The sequence below is a fragment of the Leptopilina heterotoma genome, unplaced genomic scaffold (assembly GCF_015476425.1).
Source record: "Leptopilina heterotoma isolate Lh14 unplaced genomic scaffold, ASM1547642v1 Lhet_53, whole genome shotgun sequence".
NCBI classification, from domain to species: domain Eukaryota; kingdom Metazoa; phylum Arthropoda; class Insecta; order Hymenoptera; family Figitidae; genus Leptopilina; species Leptopilina heterotoma.
The window spans coordinates 515,103-530,565 of NW_025111115.1; the positions used below are offsets into that span (position 1 = coordinate 515,103).

At 29.6% G+C, this 15,463-nt stretch overlaps 2 protein-coding genes across 4 annotated transcripts in view; one reads left to right on the forward strand and one right to left on the reverse strand.

Annotated features, from left to right (window-relative positions):
- Positions 1–15,463, forward strand: part of LOC122508246 (serine/threonine-protein kinase 25) — a 56,378-nt gene that overhangs the window by 6,801 nt on the left and 34,114 nt on the right. The window contains exon 1 of one of the 2 annotated variants that reach the window (XM_043621490.1): positions 12,038–12,558. The exons of the other annotated variant lie outside the window; for it this stretch is intronic. Coding sequence (XP_043477425.1) covers positions 12,397–12,558 — 162 coding nt within the window. The 5' untranslated portion in view covers positions 12,038–12,396. Of the gene's footprint in view, positions 1–12,037; positions 12,559–15,463 lie in introns of those variants that run through there. 2 annotated transcript variants of the gene reach the window in all.
- On the reverse strand, positions 4,515–10,459 carry LOC122508244. Of its 2 annotated transcripts, XM_043621486.1 has the most exons (5): positions 9,367–10,459; positions 9,071–9,236; positions 8,759–8,941; positions 8,446–8,629; positions 4,515–8,316 (listed from the first exon to the last, which is right to left on the reverse strand). In XM_043621486.1, the coding sequence occupies exon 5, from the start codon at positions 8,097–8,099 to the stop codon at positions 4,683–4,685; it is 3,417 nt and encodes a 1,138-aa protein (XP_043477421.1). In that variant the 5' UTR covers positions 8,100–8,316; positions 8,446–8,629; positions 8,759–8,941; positions 9,071–9,236; positions 9,367–10,459; the 3' UTR covers positions 4,515–4,682. The 2 variants fall into 2 exon arrangements, with proteins under 2 accessions (XP_043477421.1, XP_043477420.1); XM_043621485.1 differs by lacking the exon at positions 9,071–9,236 and having other exon boundaries at positions 8,759–9,070.

Sequence of the window (15,463 nt, forward strand, 5' to 3'; positions counted from 1 at the left end):
GAGTGTTATCACTTCCTAGAATAGTGTAAAAATATATTATGAACGTCAATTATATATGATAATTTTTTTAAAACCTTGTTTTTACTGTTGGCAAAATTTAAAAAAATTAAATTACATTCCAGGTTCTATACTTTACGTATAAATTTTTCTATTTGGAAATAACGACTAAAAATAAATCTCCGAAAAAATTAGACTCCTCTATTCACCTGTTTTCGTACAATTATTATTGTAATTAAATTAATAGAAAATTAAAATTAATTAATAGAAATTAAATTAAAATTAAATTAAAATTAATTAAATCTAAAAGTTTTTTATTTAACAACCTAAAAAATATATTTGGTTTGGGATTTTGTTGCGTGACTATATGTATAACGTGTGTAAGCGCCGCTGTTGCTCTATGTAGCGATATCTCTGAAATTAATTATATATTATTCAATTATTATATTTAATTTCTTGATAAAAACTTGTTTTTTAAAAATATTTTCTAAAAATGTTTATTAAACATTTTTTTTTTTAAATATTTTTTAAGGACAATTTTAAATAATTTCGAAATAAATCTACGTTTTTCATAAAATCAATCCAATTTGCAGAAATAACTTTTGATATAGAAACTGTTCGATAAAGTGTACTTTATAGAAAATTGAAAATTGAAGGACAAATCAAGTTGAAAACAAAATTCAATGAAAGAAGGAAATAAAAAATTTCTTTATTGAAAGTTTCAAGTTAATTCAAAATTATAGAATATATTAAGCATATTTTAAATTATTTAATTTTTTAATTCCTACTCAAATTTCAGATAGTGTTAATTTAAATTACAAAATTTGTATACACTTTAAAAAAATTCTGAACCTTTGGTACGAAATATTTCTTCAATATAAATATTTTGAAAAATTGAAATAAAAAGCAGGGAAAATTAAATATTTTGAAAGATTATAACTGTTTCTAAATACACGACTATATTAGTACAATAAAATTTTAATTTGAAAAGACAATTAATTTTCTTTCCATTTGAAAATTTGGAATTATAGACACATAAATTTATCATTAAAGTCCAATAGAAATGATAATAATTATTTAATTAGTATCACAATAGTAATAATAATAAATAATAATATAACCTTATAATATAATCATGATTTTTATTTTATCGCCCGTTTGTATAAATAAAAATAAAAACATTAGGTAATAATAGTAAACATTAATTTATAGCTTTGTAAGACTTTTTTTATTTTTGTTTTTGTTGAATTGATACAATTTGATTTATATTAATTAAATTAATTGAACTTCTGGGTCAATCTGATGATATACAAATTGGTTTATAGAAGATTAAACATATACTCGGCTGTGTAACAAATCCTGTAAGTAAATTGAAAATACAGGTGCTGTTAAATTAAAAATTTCAAAATCTTTTTGAAAAAAATTAACTTTTTTCTATTTTGTAAGCAATAAATATAAATATTTATTTGATTATATTCAAGTAAGGAATTATTTTGAATTAATTTTTTTTTTATAATATACATATGTTACTTGTTATGACGTTTTTGAAAACAAAATAAATTGGATGTTAAAAACAAGATTATGTTATAAGGTTTTTTTAAGAACTCGCCGAGAGAGAGAAAAACTATCGTTTATTCTTTCATTTCTTTAAGTTTATTTGCCTCGCGTTCACTTTATTTTTGGCGGAACAATCGATTTTTAGTTTAAAAATTAAAGGAAATCTTATTATGTTATACGGAAGAATTCAGTTTCGGAAAATTCTATTTTTTATTCAATTTGTATTGAAAATTTAGTTATTTTTAAATATTTATGAGAATGGTAATTGAAAAATTAATTTTTTTGAGAAATTGATATAGAAATATTTTATTTTTTTTTGTAAATTAATAATACGAGAAGTTATTGATTATTTGGGATATAAATTTAAAAACTTAAAGATTTATATATTAGAGAGATAGGAATAATTTAGAGAATTGCAGGAATCTATTTTCGCATAGTTGCTTGAAATTTATTGAATAGCTGTCATGGGAAAAGTAAAACCCCATTGAACTTATCAATTTCTCTAATTAAAATGTCCAAATTGATTATATGCGAATAAAATATAATATGCAAAGTAATTTATGATAATTATTCAAAGTTTACATTATTTTTCCTTATTACGCAAATTGTAAATTTAAAAACAAAGAAAATGACTGTCCCTAAAGTTTCAAACGTTTAAATAAACGACGATATTTTTACTGCTTCCTTTAATTTGAATTTTATTATTATAAAATATTGTTTTTTTACAATAGAAGTAAATTATTTTTTAACTGCAATAATTTTCATTTCAGTTTAGTAATTTTTAAAAATATTAAAATACAAAGAATTATTTCGTTCATTTGAATATTTGAAACTTTATGTATAGAGAAACAAGTTTAGAAACACGTTTAATTTACTTTTTTGTTTTTTAATCAGTGCGAGTAATTTTTGAAAATATTTTTATCGAAAAATTAATTCATTATTCATTTGAAAGTTCAGAATTTCGACCTCTAAAAAAAGTGAAAATAATTAATTTATATAATATGGAAATAATTACTAAGTCAAATAAATTTTTATATACTATATAAAATATTTATTTTTTAAGAGAAATATCTTTTATAATTAGATAATCTATTAGTTATTGACTATTATTAAATAAATATTTGCAAGCGAAATATCATTAAATATAATTCTAAATTAAGAATAAAATATGCCAACTTTATTTTTTATTCCTTTAATTTTATTTGCATTTTTTATTGTATAAAAAATTTTATCTCTTTTTTTTATAAAAATTTGATTTGTATGGAAAAATTTTTATTTTTAATTCGAAATACGAGAAAATCTGAATTGATGGTTCTGAGTATTAAAAAGGATAAATAATAAAAAAAGGAAAAAGAAGTAGAATAGTGTGCAACACGTGCTTGCAGTATTATTTACTCGCGAGGTTTGGCTGCGACACGTAATGTCTGTCGATAATAGACAGCTTATTGTGACATTCAGTACTGTTATTCTATGATAGGATTCAGACCATCCTTTTGCCATACCACTGTGACACGATCGTCGGTGCTAACTATGAATAGAAACACATAGACTTGTCCTACAGTTATTGAGAAAGCCTGATCAATTCCGGTGACCTATATTTTATTTTATTGCTCTTTTTTAAATTTTTTTTTAATTTCCTTTTTTTATTTTATTGAATTTTCTTCTTTTTGTATTTACTGAATTTTAAATTCCTTTGTGGGATTAATTAGATTTTTTTATATCTTTCTTTTTAGTGTTTTTTGTTTATTTTTATTTATGATAATTTTTAATTTTTATTTTTGTATTTGTATATTTTTCAGGGTTGCCACTACGCAACCTGGAAAACCTGGAAAAGTCAGGAAATTTGAAAAGGGCAAAAGCGTGGCAACCCTGATTTAAATAACATTTAAAAAAAATGTTATTCTTATTTTTAATTTATTCGCTATTCAATTTTTTGTGGAATAAAATGTATGCACTAAATTCTAAATTTTCTGCTTGTAAAATATCAGGTTTCAGAATATATGTATTTTGTGTTTAATAATTTTTGCAAAAATAAAATTCTCTTATAAACATCTGTATATAATAATTATAACGGCTGTTTTGCATCGTATACACAAATACATTCAATGATTTATAATGCAGTCGTATATTTTGAGTTTGTATATGGATAAGTAAAACAGTTACACCGTTAAAAATAAGACTATAACTTTACACTATAAAGATTGAATTTCGCACCCTTAAAGTTTAAATGATTGATTCGAAACTTTAGGTTGAGTCCACAATAGGCACTTTTCTTAAAACGATGTAGAGGGTATGCATCGCTTTAAGAAAAGTGCCTATTGTGGACTTAACCTAAGGTTTATAAGCAGGGCTGGAAACTTTTGTGCTTTCAATTTAAAGGTACTTTTACAATACATGCAGCAAAGTTATAGCTCATATTAGGCTTTTTCAGTTGTGACGTCAGAGTCGATTTCAGATGTGACGTCAGATAGCTGGAGGGACAACAAACAGACGACGCAATGTAATTCTTATGGGAGAAAAAAATTTTGCATTTTCTTTTCAATGTTTTACAAATTTAATGAATTGTAAACACTTTCTATCTGCATATGTGTGATTTAAGTGAATTCTATAAAATAATTGTAGTGAAATTAACACTTTACACTTCACAGGAACTTGAAAATATGCTAAAATGTATGTTTTTGAGGTTAGAAACGTTTGTTTACCCATATTTTATACATAGAGATAATAGTTGTCAGCAAACGTTTCTAACCTCAAAAACATACATTTTAGCATATTTTCAAGTTCCTGTGAAGTGTAAAGTGTTAATTTCACTACAATTATTTTATAGAATTCACTTAAATCACACATATGTAGATAGAAAGTGTTTAAAATTCATTAAATTTGTAAAACATTGAAAAGAAAATGCAAAATTTTTTTCTCCCATAAGAATTACATTGCGTCGTCTGTTTGTTGTCCCTCCAGCTATCTGACGTCATACTCGAACTCGAAATATCTCGATGTAGTGAAACAGCCTAATTCTGGTGGTGTACGCCTTTGTGCAAAGGCATGGTCTTCCATCAAGTGGAGAAAACCAATTATTGTATAGTAGATAGATCTACCCCATTTTTCAAGTTAATGCGGAAGATTAATTACTCTATTTTCGCGATTGCGCGGAATTTGGTCGAATCGGGAAGCTGTTCTTTTTGAATTATACCGAGTCGAACTAGAGCTAAATTTAAAATGTTTCTTCCAGCGTTCACATCTCTATTCCATGCTATTCTGCAACTGGAGCAATAGGCAGTTCTATTTTTCATTATTTTCATCTTCTGATTACATGTACTGCACATTTTAGTGGTATTAAATTCGTCGACAAAAACAAGACGTAAATTTTTATATTTATCTTGCTCTTCGGCTAATCTTCGTACCACTTTTTTTAATGGCATGCGTACATGACCACGCATCCACGGGGAGATTTTTGGACTGCCTATTGCTATGAGTTGTTTTTCTTCTCTATTTCCTACCAGATAATCGGCAAGATAATCCGTTTCTCGTTGAACAAGCATGTACTTATCCCACCTGAGACGAGCAATTTTCTTATTCTCCATGTTCGGTTGTTGATCGTAGAATGTTCTTAATAAAAATTTAGTACTCGGAATAATAAGTGATGGATCGCGATGATTTACTTTGTCTTTAAATTCGGGAGTATCTAATAAATTTTCGTAATACGTTATCGGATCATTTCCTACTTTATATAGAATCGATCGCCGTTTACATTCCTGAGTTTCGAAACGAAATGTTGCCGTGGGGATTTTAATCGGTTTGTCTTTAGAATTAATATCAAAGTCTTGTTGCATTTCCCTTTCAACCCCACCGAAAGCAAGCTTTAATCCTGGGTCTAGTCCTTTTAAAATTTTATATTTAGTCTTATCGCGCACATCTCCTTGTTCGGTAGGCAAGAAATCAATTATTTTCTTTGGCTTGATAACATTATAAATTACGGAAACGGCAATTCCGTCCGTCATAATTGTCCCTGAAAATTTATACTTCGTTTTATTAACGCGTAATTTCGAGAAATTGAAAAGTTTTTCCCATCTTCGTTCATTTTCCAGATATTTATCTTGATTCCTCTCAGTCACGACTTTTTTGTGAACTTCGGTAATTTTTTTTAATTCACTGTTGATGATGGATAAATCTTCATTTAAAACTTTTAATTTTAATTCCAATTCGGCCAATCTTTTTTTATTGTGGGGATTTTTTTCACTTTTTATTAACTTTATATCTCTCGTCAAAATTTTCTTATCACTCGACAATTTCTTATGCTTTTCTTTTACCGGTGAGATGAGTTTCTTGTGTTCTGCCTCTTGTTTCGAAATTTCGGCTCTCGTCATTTTCTTTGTTGGTTTTTTTTCTCCAGTTTTATTTTGCTTCTTCTTGAAAACAATTTCTAAATCACTCAGTGCAGTATTTGTGTAGCAGATGTACTTTAAACCAGGTTTCATAATAGGCACAAGCATGAAGCCTTTAATTTTTTCATCGATAAAATATTTTTGTAAGCGAATATAAAAAGGGAGAAATTTGTGACACTCATCCTTACTTGTCATGTCTCCAAAGTTCAATTTCTCCAAATTCATTTGATTTAATTTTTCACTTTCGCATTTATTTAAAAGAAGATTGTCAATTAAGGTTTTAATTGTGTAACCTTCTTTTTCTTTTTCCTCTTCCTCCTCCGCTATGTCTTTTTCGATTGTTGCAGATGTTGTATCGCTTGTTTCATTTTCAGGTGTTTTTTCCTTCGGTAGATTCCTGCACGGTTTGTTTTTGGGTGTTGTCTTTGGTGGTTTCTTTGGTGGTTGAATTCTCGGCTTCTTGGAAGATTTCTTCTTGCCTCGATTCCTTCCAATAGTTTTTCTTGCGTCATAGACAATTTTCCTCAGATCAACATTACGTGATTTCTGTTCCGTTTTCGATTGAATGTTTATTAATTTGTCCCTCATTTTTTTATTATTTGGATACAAATTTCTACATTTATTGTGTTTTTCAATTCTCTTCTGTCTTCCAGATTTTCTTTTCATCCTCTTCTTCTTGTCCCATTTAATTCGTTTCTTCTTATTTTTTCTTGCACGTTTCCTTTTTTCTTCTTTTCGCTTCATGTCCCTCTCTTCAATGGATTTTTCGTCAATGACTCTGGATTTTCTCTCCTTGTAGCTGGGTGATTTTTTAAGCAGTTCATTTTTAAAAAATTTGGCGAGTCGATTTCTACAGTGAGTAGTGAGATTTGTAGTGAAATTAGTATTCATTTGTGCAGCCATTTGTTGCACTTGGGAAGTTAAGTTAGTGCAATCAAATTTTTCGAATGGTCGCCCCATATATTCTGAAAATTCAGGAACAAATTCTTCTCGCAACTTCTTAAGAAATGCATTCTTTGTTGATTTAACAGGTTCCTTCTCTTTGAATAAATATGTAATTGTTAAGTAATCGGGGCCATTCTTAGACCATTCGTCAAGAAGAAAAGTATTTGTAGGATGTCTAAGGGCAAAATTGACAAATAGAGATATCAAGATGAACATACGTGATAACATTTGTACTTGATCATTCACAATTGTACGAATTTGTTCATTTGGGCAGAAAGATTCGAATCCAGTCTTTATGGTAAATTTAGTTTGTTGTTGTTTTTCTTTCCTGGATGTAGATTTTGTTGTTTTCTTCATATTTGATGGTGTCGCTAATGGCTCGGGGATTTTGAATGTCGAATCTTTCTCTTCCTGTAAATTGAGACTTTGCAAATAGTCGTTTTCATCAGCTTGACGACTCGTGCTGGGTATCGGAGATAATGATTTTTTCTTCTTAAGAGGAGTTTTTCTTCCTAATTTCTGTTCCTTTGATGTTGACTGTTGGCTGAAAACATCTTCAACTAGTTTCTCTTCTTTTAAATTCAGCTTGTATCTTTTTTTCGGCGTAGGACTAGATGTTGTTTCTTCCTCTTCATTATCAATATCCATCGGTGTACTGCTGTCCTTGAATGATGATGATGACACGATGTTCATCAGTCCCAAATTACGCTGCCATGATAACGTTGTATCATCATCAAAATCATGTTCCTTCGACTTGCAATAATCTACTCCACTTCCTACAGACATTCGTGTGTTCTCATCGAAAAATTGGAACTTTTCTATTTGAACGTTGGATGGAATTTCATCGAGCGACACTTCTTCTTCAGTAATTCCGCTAGTAGACGAAAAAGCTTCTTCCATGGATGTTGGGTCAAATAATGGACGACGCACTCTACCTTCATTACTTTCAAAAGGTAATACAGGGATAAAAGGACTAGACACTGTTCTTTGAATTCTTGGACTTGTCTGTTGAGGGGGACGATTTTCCAATTCTACTGGTCGGTTAGACGATAAATTGAACTGCGGTAACGGGTTACTAGACGGTAATACTTGTATAAAAGGACGTGATACCGCACGTCGATGAAAATTATTCAATTCTTCTACGCGACGAATTTCATTTTCATGTCGAGATGGGGGAGATCTATCACTATTTACATTATCATTTTTCTTTTCCATTTTAAAAATGAATATTTAACTTAAATCCGTAAATATTCGCAATCCGTAGAACGTAGTGTCCAGGTGATTTTCTTAAAATACTCTTCTTCCTCGGTGAATCGTTTGCAGTGGAGGTTTCGACAGTGCGCTGCAGTGATGGTTCGATCCTTCCCGTGTAAGACACTGGAGCAATGTGATTGTAGAATCAGCAAGTCGACAATTTTCAACTAGAAAGGCTCTGTAACAAATTAAAAAAAAAGATTTTATTAGAAAAGATATTCTTAGATAACAAATTTTGTATTTGTAAATGTAGCAAGATGTCAAGAAACATTTAAAATGCATTTATAGTAATATAAAATATGTTCACCTTTTGCAAAGAAGGCTCGGACGTTGAAGAAAGACACGAATGAATTTCCTTGTAGAGCTATTTAATCAAGCTCGACGAGAGCACCGTTGCAGTGGAGGTTTCGTAGATTGATCCTTCCTGTGTAAGACACTGAAGGAAAGCGATTGTAGAATTAGCAACTCGACAATTTTCGACTAGAAAGGCTCTGTAACATATTTTTAAAAAAAATTTTATTAGAAAAGATATTCTTAGATAACAAATTTTGTATTTGTAAATATAGCAAGATGTCAAGAAACATTTAAAATGCATTTATAGTAATAAAAAATATGTTCACCTTTTGCAAAGAAGGCTCGGACGTTGAAGAAAGACACGAATGAATTTCTTTGTAGAGCTATTAATCAAGCTCGACTAGAGCACCGTTGCAGTGGAGGTTTCGTAGATAGATCCTTCCTGTGTAAGACACTGGAGGAAAGCGATTGTAGAATTAGCAACTCGACAATTTTCGACTAGAAAGGCTCTGTAACAAATTTTTAAAAAAAATTTTATTAGAAAAGATATTCTTAGATAACAAATTTTGTATTTGTAAATGTAGCAAGATGTCAAGAAACATTTAAAATGCATTTATAGTAATATAAAATATGTTCACCTTTTGCAAAGAAGGCAAAAGAATGAATTCCTTTGTAGAGCTTAAAATCAAGCTCGACTAGAGCACCGTTGCAGTGGAGGTTTTGTAGATAGATCCTTTCCGTGTAAGACACTGGATGAAAGCGATTGTAGAATTAGCAACTCGACAATTTTCGACTAGAAAGGCTCTGTAACATATTTTTTAAAAAAAATTTTATTAGAAAAGATATTCTTAGATAACAAATTTTGTATTTGTAAATATTGCAAGATGTCAAGAAACATTTAAAATGCATTTATAGTAATATAAAATATGTTCACCTTTTGCAAAGAAGGCTCGGACGTTGAAGAAAGACACGAATGAATTTCCTTGTAGAGCTATTTAATCAAGCTCGACGAGAGCACCGTTGCAGTGGAGGTTTTGTAGACAGATCCTTCCCGTGTAAGGCACTGGAGGAAAGTGATAGCTCTCAGTGTGCGTGTGCTCGTTTTATACAAGTAGCACGGACGTTGACGAAAGGCTTGTGCGAGACGACTAAATTTCCTTGACGAGCGCCAACTCAAGCTCGACAAGAGCACCTTCGCCGTGGAGGTTTCGTCAGTGCGCGGGCACTGTTGTTAACGTCCTTCTCGTGTAAGACACTGGAGGCAAGTGAAGCTCCCAGTGTGCGTGCGCTACTTTTATACTAGTGCACGGACGTTGTAGAAAGGCTTGTGCGAGACGACCGAATTTCCTTGCTGACAGCCAACTCAAGCTCGACAAGAGCACCTTCGCCGTGGAGGTTTTGTCAGTGCGCGGGCACTGTTGTTAACGTCCTTCTCGTGTAAGACACTGGAGGCAAGTGAAGCTCCCAGTGTGCGTGCGCTACTTTTATACTAGTGCACGGACGTTGTAGAAAGGCTTGTGCGAGACGACCGAATTTCCTTGCTGACAGCCAACTCAAGCTCGACAAGAGCACCTTCGCTCTCGAGGTATTGTCAGTGCGTTGGGCACTGTTGGAGAGATCCTTCCCGTGTAAGACACTGGAGGCAAGTGAAGCTCCCAGTGTGCGTGTGCTACTTTTATACAAGTAGCACGGACGTTGAAGAAAGGCTTGTGCGAGACGACCAAATTTCCTTGCTGACAGCCAACTCAAGCTCGACAAGAGCACCTTCGCTCTCGAGGTATTGTCAGTGCGTTGGGCACTGTTGGAGAAATCCTTCCCGTGTAAGACACTGGAGGCAAGTGAAGCTCCCAGTGTGCGTCTGCTACTTTTATACAAGCGCACGGACGTTGAAGAAAGGCTTGTGCTAGACGACCGAATTTCCTTGGTGAGAGCCAACTCAAGCTCGACAGCAGCACCGTCGCCGTCGAGGTCTTGTCAGTGCGCTGCGCTGATGGTATGGTCCTTCCTGTGTAAGACACTGGAGGCAAGTGAAGCTCCCAGTGTGCGTCTGCTACTTTTATACTAGCGCACGGACGTTGAAGGAAGACCCCACTGCGTGGTTGGAATTACTCCTCACTTTCATGCTTAGCAATAGCTTTCTCTCTCTCTCTATCTCTTGGCGCGTCAAAGTGTTGCTAAGCATGAGAGTGTTGTGTCAGCTTAAGGTTTTTACAGAGAAAACTCTGAATTGTGAAAAATTGCTGCGTTGAAGAATGCACCTTAATACCCCCATCACATCTTTTTTTTGGAAACTGCAAAAGTTCTACGTACTATGTTCTCAACCCTGAACTTAAGAGACTAGTTTCTCAGCCGTGATAACGTTAATCAAAACAAACCGGGTATTTAAATGTGACATTTTTAATAAAATAATAAATAATTAATAGAAGAAATTGAACATAATAATTGTAACAATTAGAGCAAGAGAGTATAATATCTGTTTACATTATATCGAATTTATTCCTCGGTAAGTTAGGTAATAAAATTGCGACTTGAACGCAATATTTTTTCCGATTTCCCGATTTTCGGAACCAATATTTATTTCAATATAAAATATATTTTGAAATAATAATTCAATTTATTTTATTTTAAAGATTGTAAATTACTCAAAAAAATTTTGATTAAAGATGAAAAAATGAATTTCCAAGTTTTATTATTAGAGCTAAAGGATAAATATGCCCAAGTGAGAAAACTACTATATTCTGACGATAAAATAATAAATGAGACAACACAATATAAAATCAAATATGCAGCAATTGAAATTTTAAAAGAAATGCAAAGTTCTCTTTTGAAAACCTCCATCAATTTATTTAAAGTCTATAAAAGTCAGTTTTAAAAAAAAAACCGTAAATTGTACGATATGATTTAGAGAATTTTTCAGAAGTTACAAATGATTGCAGAATTTTAATTATTTTTAAAAGTAATTAATTCTTCGCAGAAATTAAATTATGTTTCAAAATTTTGGAAGATTCTGGTCAAAATTAAATTTTGTTTCAAATTAAAGATCTTGAGAATGTTTTGGGTTTTGGGGAAAAAAAGCATACACCCGCTTCATTTGTTCTTAATAAATATATTATTTAGAATTTGACTATAAAAAATGTCAATAATTATTCAAAATCTTTTTCAATCACACTGTGCGAGATTGAAAAAACATCGTTTCAATCTCTTTGGTGTAAAGTTGTAGTTCGATTTTTAACAGTTACGTAAATGGTTTTTTGTTTTTTGTATCTCTTAAGCTGCGCACAAATATGGTATATACTCTTAAACATAATTCTTTACTGCTCAAGAAATTTTTATTTTTATAGCAGCAAAAAAACTTGAAACATTAAAAATAATAATTTTCTTTAGTAATTTATTTAACATAATAATTGTTCAAAATCTGAATTTAGTGGGTAAAATAATTTTTTTTAAAACTATAAATAAAATTCGCTACTTTGAGTCACTTATCGGTTCTCGATGAATTCTATAAATATTTGTATTTATATAAATTGATATATTGAAAGAAAAATTGAAAATATGATTTATAAACTCGAAAGTTATTTCCTTTTACCGAAAAGAAAAATAAACATATTAGTCGTGTCGGTTTCTACTTTCCAAATCGAGTTTTAGCTAGTCGGTGATGATATTCTTCTTCTTTTTCTTTTGAAAAATTGACTCTAATTTATAGTCGGTGCGGGTGATTTTTTTCGATTTCCGGAGATAGTCATTAACCTGTTGACGTGTTTCACAAGCTAGTGGAAAGAAAATTTTCTTAATTGAAAAAAATAAAAAGTGTTTAACGAGAATAAATGTTTATTTTGTCCTATAGGAAACTTTTAACTGAAGATTACTATGACTTTAATTTAAAATTGTTTTCGTGTTTTTTAATTACTTATAAGAAAGCAAGAAAGTAAGACATTGTTTTTATAAAAGAAAAGAAGTTTGCAAAATGTTTGCCGCCATGGTGCTTCATAAGCATTATAAGAACTATAATAATCATCATCATGCAAGCAATAATAATTCTGTCAGTGTTTGTAATAACATCAATAATAATAATCATATAAACAATAATAATATTAATAACAACAACCGATCTCTCAATTCTAAAGAGGTAAGATTATTTTCAATATCAATTATTTAACATAAAATTTTTATACAATTTTTCACAATAATTCAAATACTTTCACTAATAATAACTTTTTTCATGATAATTCAATAAAAAAAAAAAAATGATGATGATAAAATTCTCAACAAGAATTCAATTATTTTCATAAATAATGAAATTCTTCTCAGGAATTCAATTATTTTTGAAAATTTTAATAAAATTCTTAGCAACTATTCAGTTATTTTCATAAATAATCAAATACATCGCAGGATTTCAATTATTTTTAATACAATTTTACAGAAATTGCTCAAAAAATGTAATTATTCTTAAAAATTAATTTCAATTCCTCGAAAAAATCAATTATTGAAAAAAATTTTTTTTTTAAATTCTTTGGGAAAATTCAATTATTTAGGTACAAAAATATTACAATTTTTAACAGGAATTCAATTATTTTCAAATATTTTAATAAAATTGTTCGCAAGAAATCAATTATTTCAAATACAATTTTAATTACATTTTTAAAAATAATTTAATTATTCTTTTAGATTTTAATAAAATTCATCCCAAGAATTCAATTATTTACATAAATAATTCTTCGAAAGAATTCAATTATTGAAGATAAATAACAAAATTATTCCTCGAAAATTCAATTATTTTGAGGCATTTGAATAAAATTATTTGAAAAATTCAATTATTTTCATAAATAACAGTATTCATCACAAGAATTCAATTATTTTTAAAAGTAATAAATTTCTTCTTGGAAATTCAATTATTTAAAAAAATTCTATTAAAATCGTTCGCAAGAATTTAATTATTTTCAAAAAAATGTAATAAAATACCACATAGACATTCAATTATTGTCAAAAATTTTAATAGACTTTATTTAATTATATTTTTAAAAACTTTTTTAAATTCAATGATTTTCAATATTTGTTATTTTTATAAAATTTCCAAACAGAATTCAATTATTTAACAATTTTTTTTGTAAATATCTTGGTAAGAATTCAATTTTTTTCATGAATAATAAAAATTTCTCAGGAATTTAATTATTTAAATTAGAATTTTCATAAAATTAGTCGAAAGGAATCAATTATTTAAAAATTGTTATAAAATTTTTCGCCAGAATTAAATCATTTTTATATAAATATTTAAATTCTTTGCAGGAATTCAATTTTTTGCTATAGATAGGATAAGAGAGAAGTAAATATTTTTTGATGAAAATTAGGAAAAATTTATGAAAATAAAAAATATGGAATGGAATTTTTGTTAGTTTTGTGAAGTGTATAAAACGATTTTTTTTTTTTTGGTCGTCAAGTTTAATTTTTCGATAGTTACTTTTTTTACTACTTTTTGCTACTTTTTTAAAGTTAATTATCAAGTGCGATGTTTATCCCATCATTTCTGAATAAGTTTAATTTTCTTGTAGGTTTTTCTATTTTGGGACGTACATTATTATTTATTTTCATTGATCTTGACTAACTTTAACATGCGTAAATAAAAGTGGAATATTTCTTAAATTTAGAATCTCTTTTTCTTATCATTAATTATGTGCTTATAATTAATTGTTTTTGGGAAAATGTATGGACTCTAGAGGATTGAAGGAGATTGAGCTTTTAAACCTGCGAGAGAAGGTGAGAGAGAGGGATTTAGAATTTAAATGAATTAGTATAAAGGTATAGTTGATCTTTAAACCGGATCTCACCTCGTAGGAAATTCATGCAAATGAAGGTACCAGATTAAATTCCTTGTGCCTTCGTTTCTCTATGACGGCGGAGATGCTTGAGAAAAGATGATTCCTTTTATATATTTATACCCATTTGCAAGTAATTGACAAGATATTTGCGGAAAAAAGTTTCTTTCTTCTTTTAATGCTGTACTTACTAAAATTTTAAACCTAAATCCGAAAAAGCATCAAGTGATGATTGTTGGTCTACATAATTTCGAATATCTTCAATTTTCGAAAATCTTGAATCGATTTTTGACCCTGATGGCTGTTTCGTACTGTTTGGAAAAAATTTCGTACAACTCACTAATTTGAAGTAAAATTTTGATGCTAGGAACAGTAAAATATCTTCAATGTCATTTCCTTAAAAATAAAAAATTTATTTACAATGTACCGAATGTAATTTGGTATACAATCAATGGCATCTTGTTATATTTATCCAGGCGATGTTATATGGCATTATTTAATAATTCCAGTTCAGAAACCTAATGGGATATTAAGGACGTGAATTGGCACAAAACGTTGCTGTAATATTAATAATCATCGGGCATTGCTAATCGAAACAATATTTCACTTGTGTAATAATACGAAATCATATTACACGGATAAATATATGTGCTTATTTTTCTGGAAAATTATAGCTTACGTAAATTCTTCCGCATTATAATGCACTTTTGTGTTTGTATATACATATGCTTCCTGTGAGGTCAATAACAGGAAAAAGTTGGTCAATTACTACCGGCGAGGATTGAATGTGTGAATGACATGATATGTAATGTACAATCTCTTCCTCTCTGACACTATATACATCCTCTATAGATAATGTATTTTATTTTTCGTCTTTTCAAAATAACGATCACTAATTATTTCTGTTTGTAGTGGAACGAAGTTTTGGTGTAACTTTGCTTGCTTTGCCTGCTTTACCTGGGACGTGATCTAATCATAAACAAAGTTTAATGAAATTTGCGGTGCAGTATGGACCCAAGTTTATCGTATCGAAAATAATATTAGTGGTTTGGTCTCTCAGAATTGTGGAGTATGATGTCTTTTGCACTGTTGTGACCTCGTCAAATGCCAAAGCGACATTTGAAAGGGACTTTTCTTTTAATACCAACAACTTTCAATTTTATTCAATCCTACAATATACACGAGACAGAAAATGATTTTAGCTTGATTTTAGGATTTTAC

Bases quoted from the DNA above. Each gene is read 5' to 3' on its own strand.
- LOC122508244 (XM_043621485.1), bottom strand. From the start codon at position 8,099: ATGGAAAAGAAAAATGATAATGTAAATAGTGATAGATCTCCCCCATCT.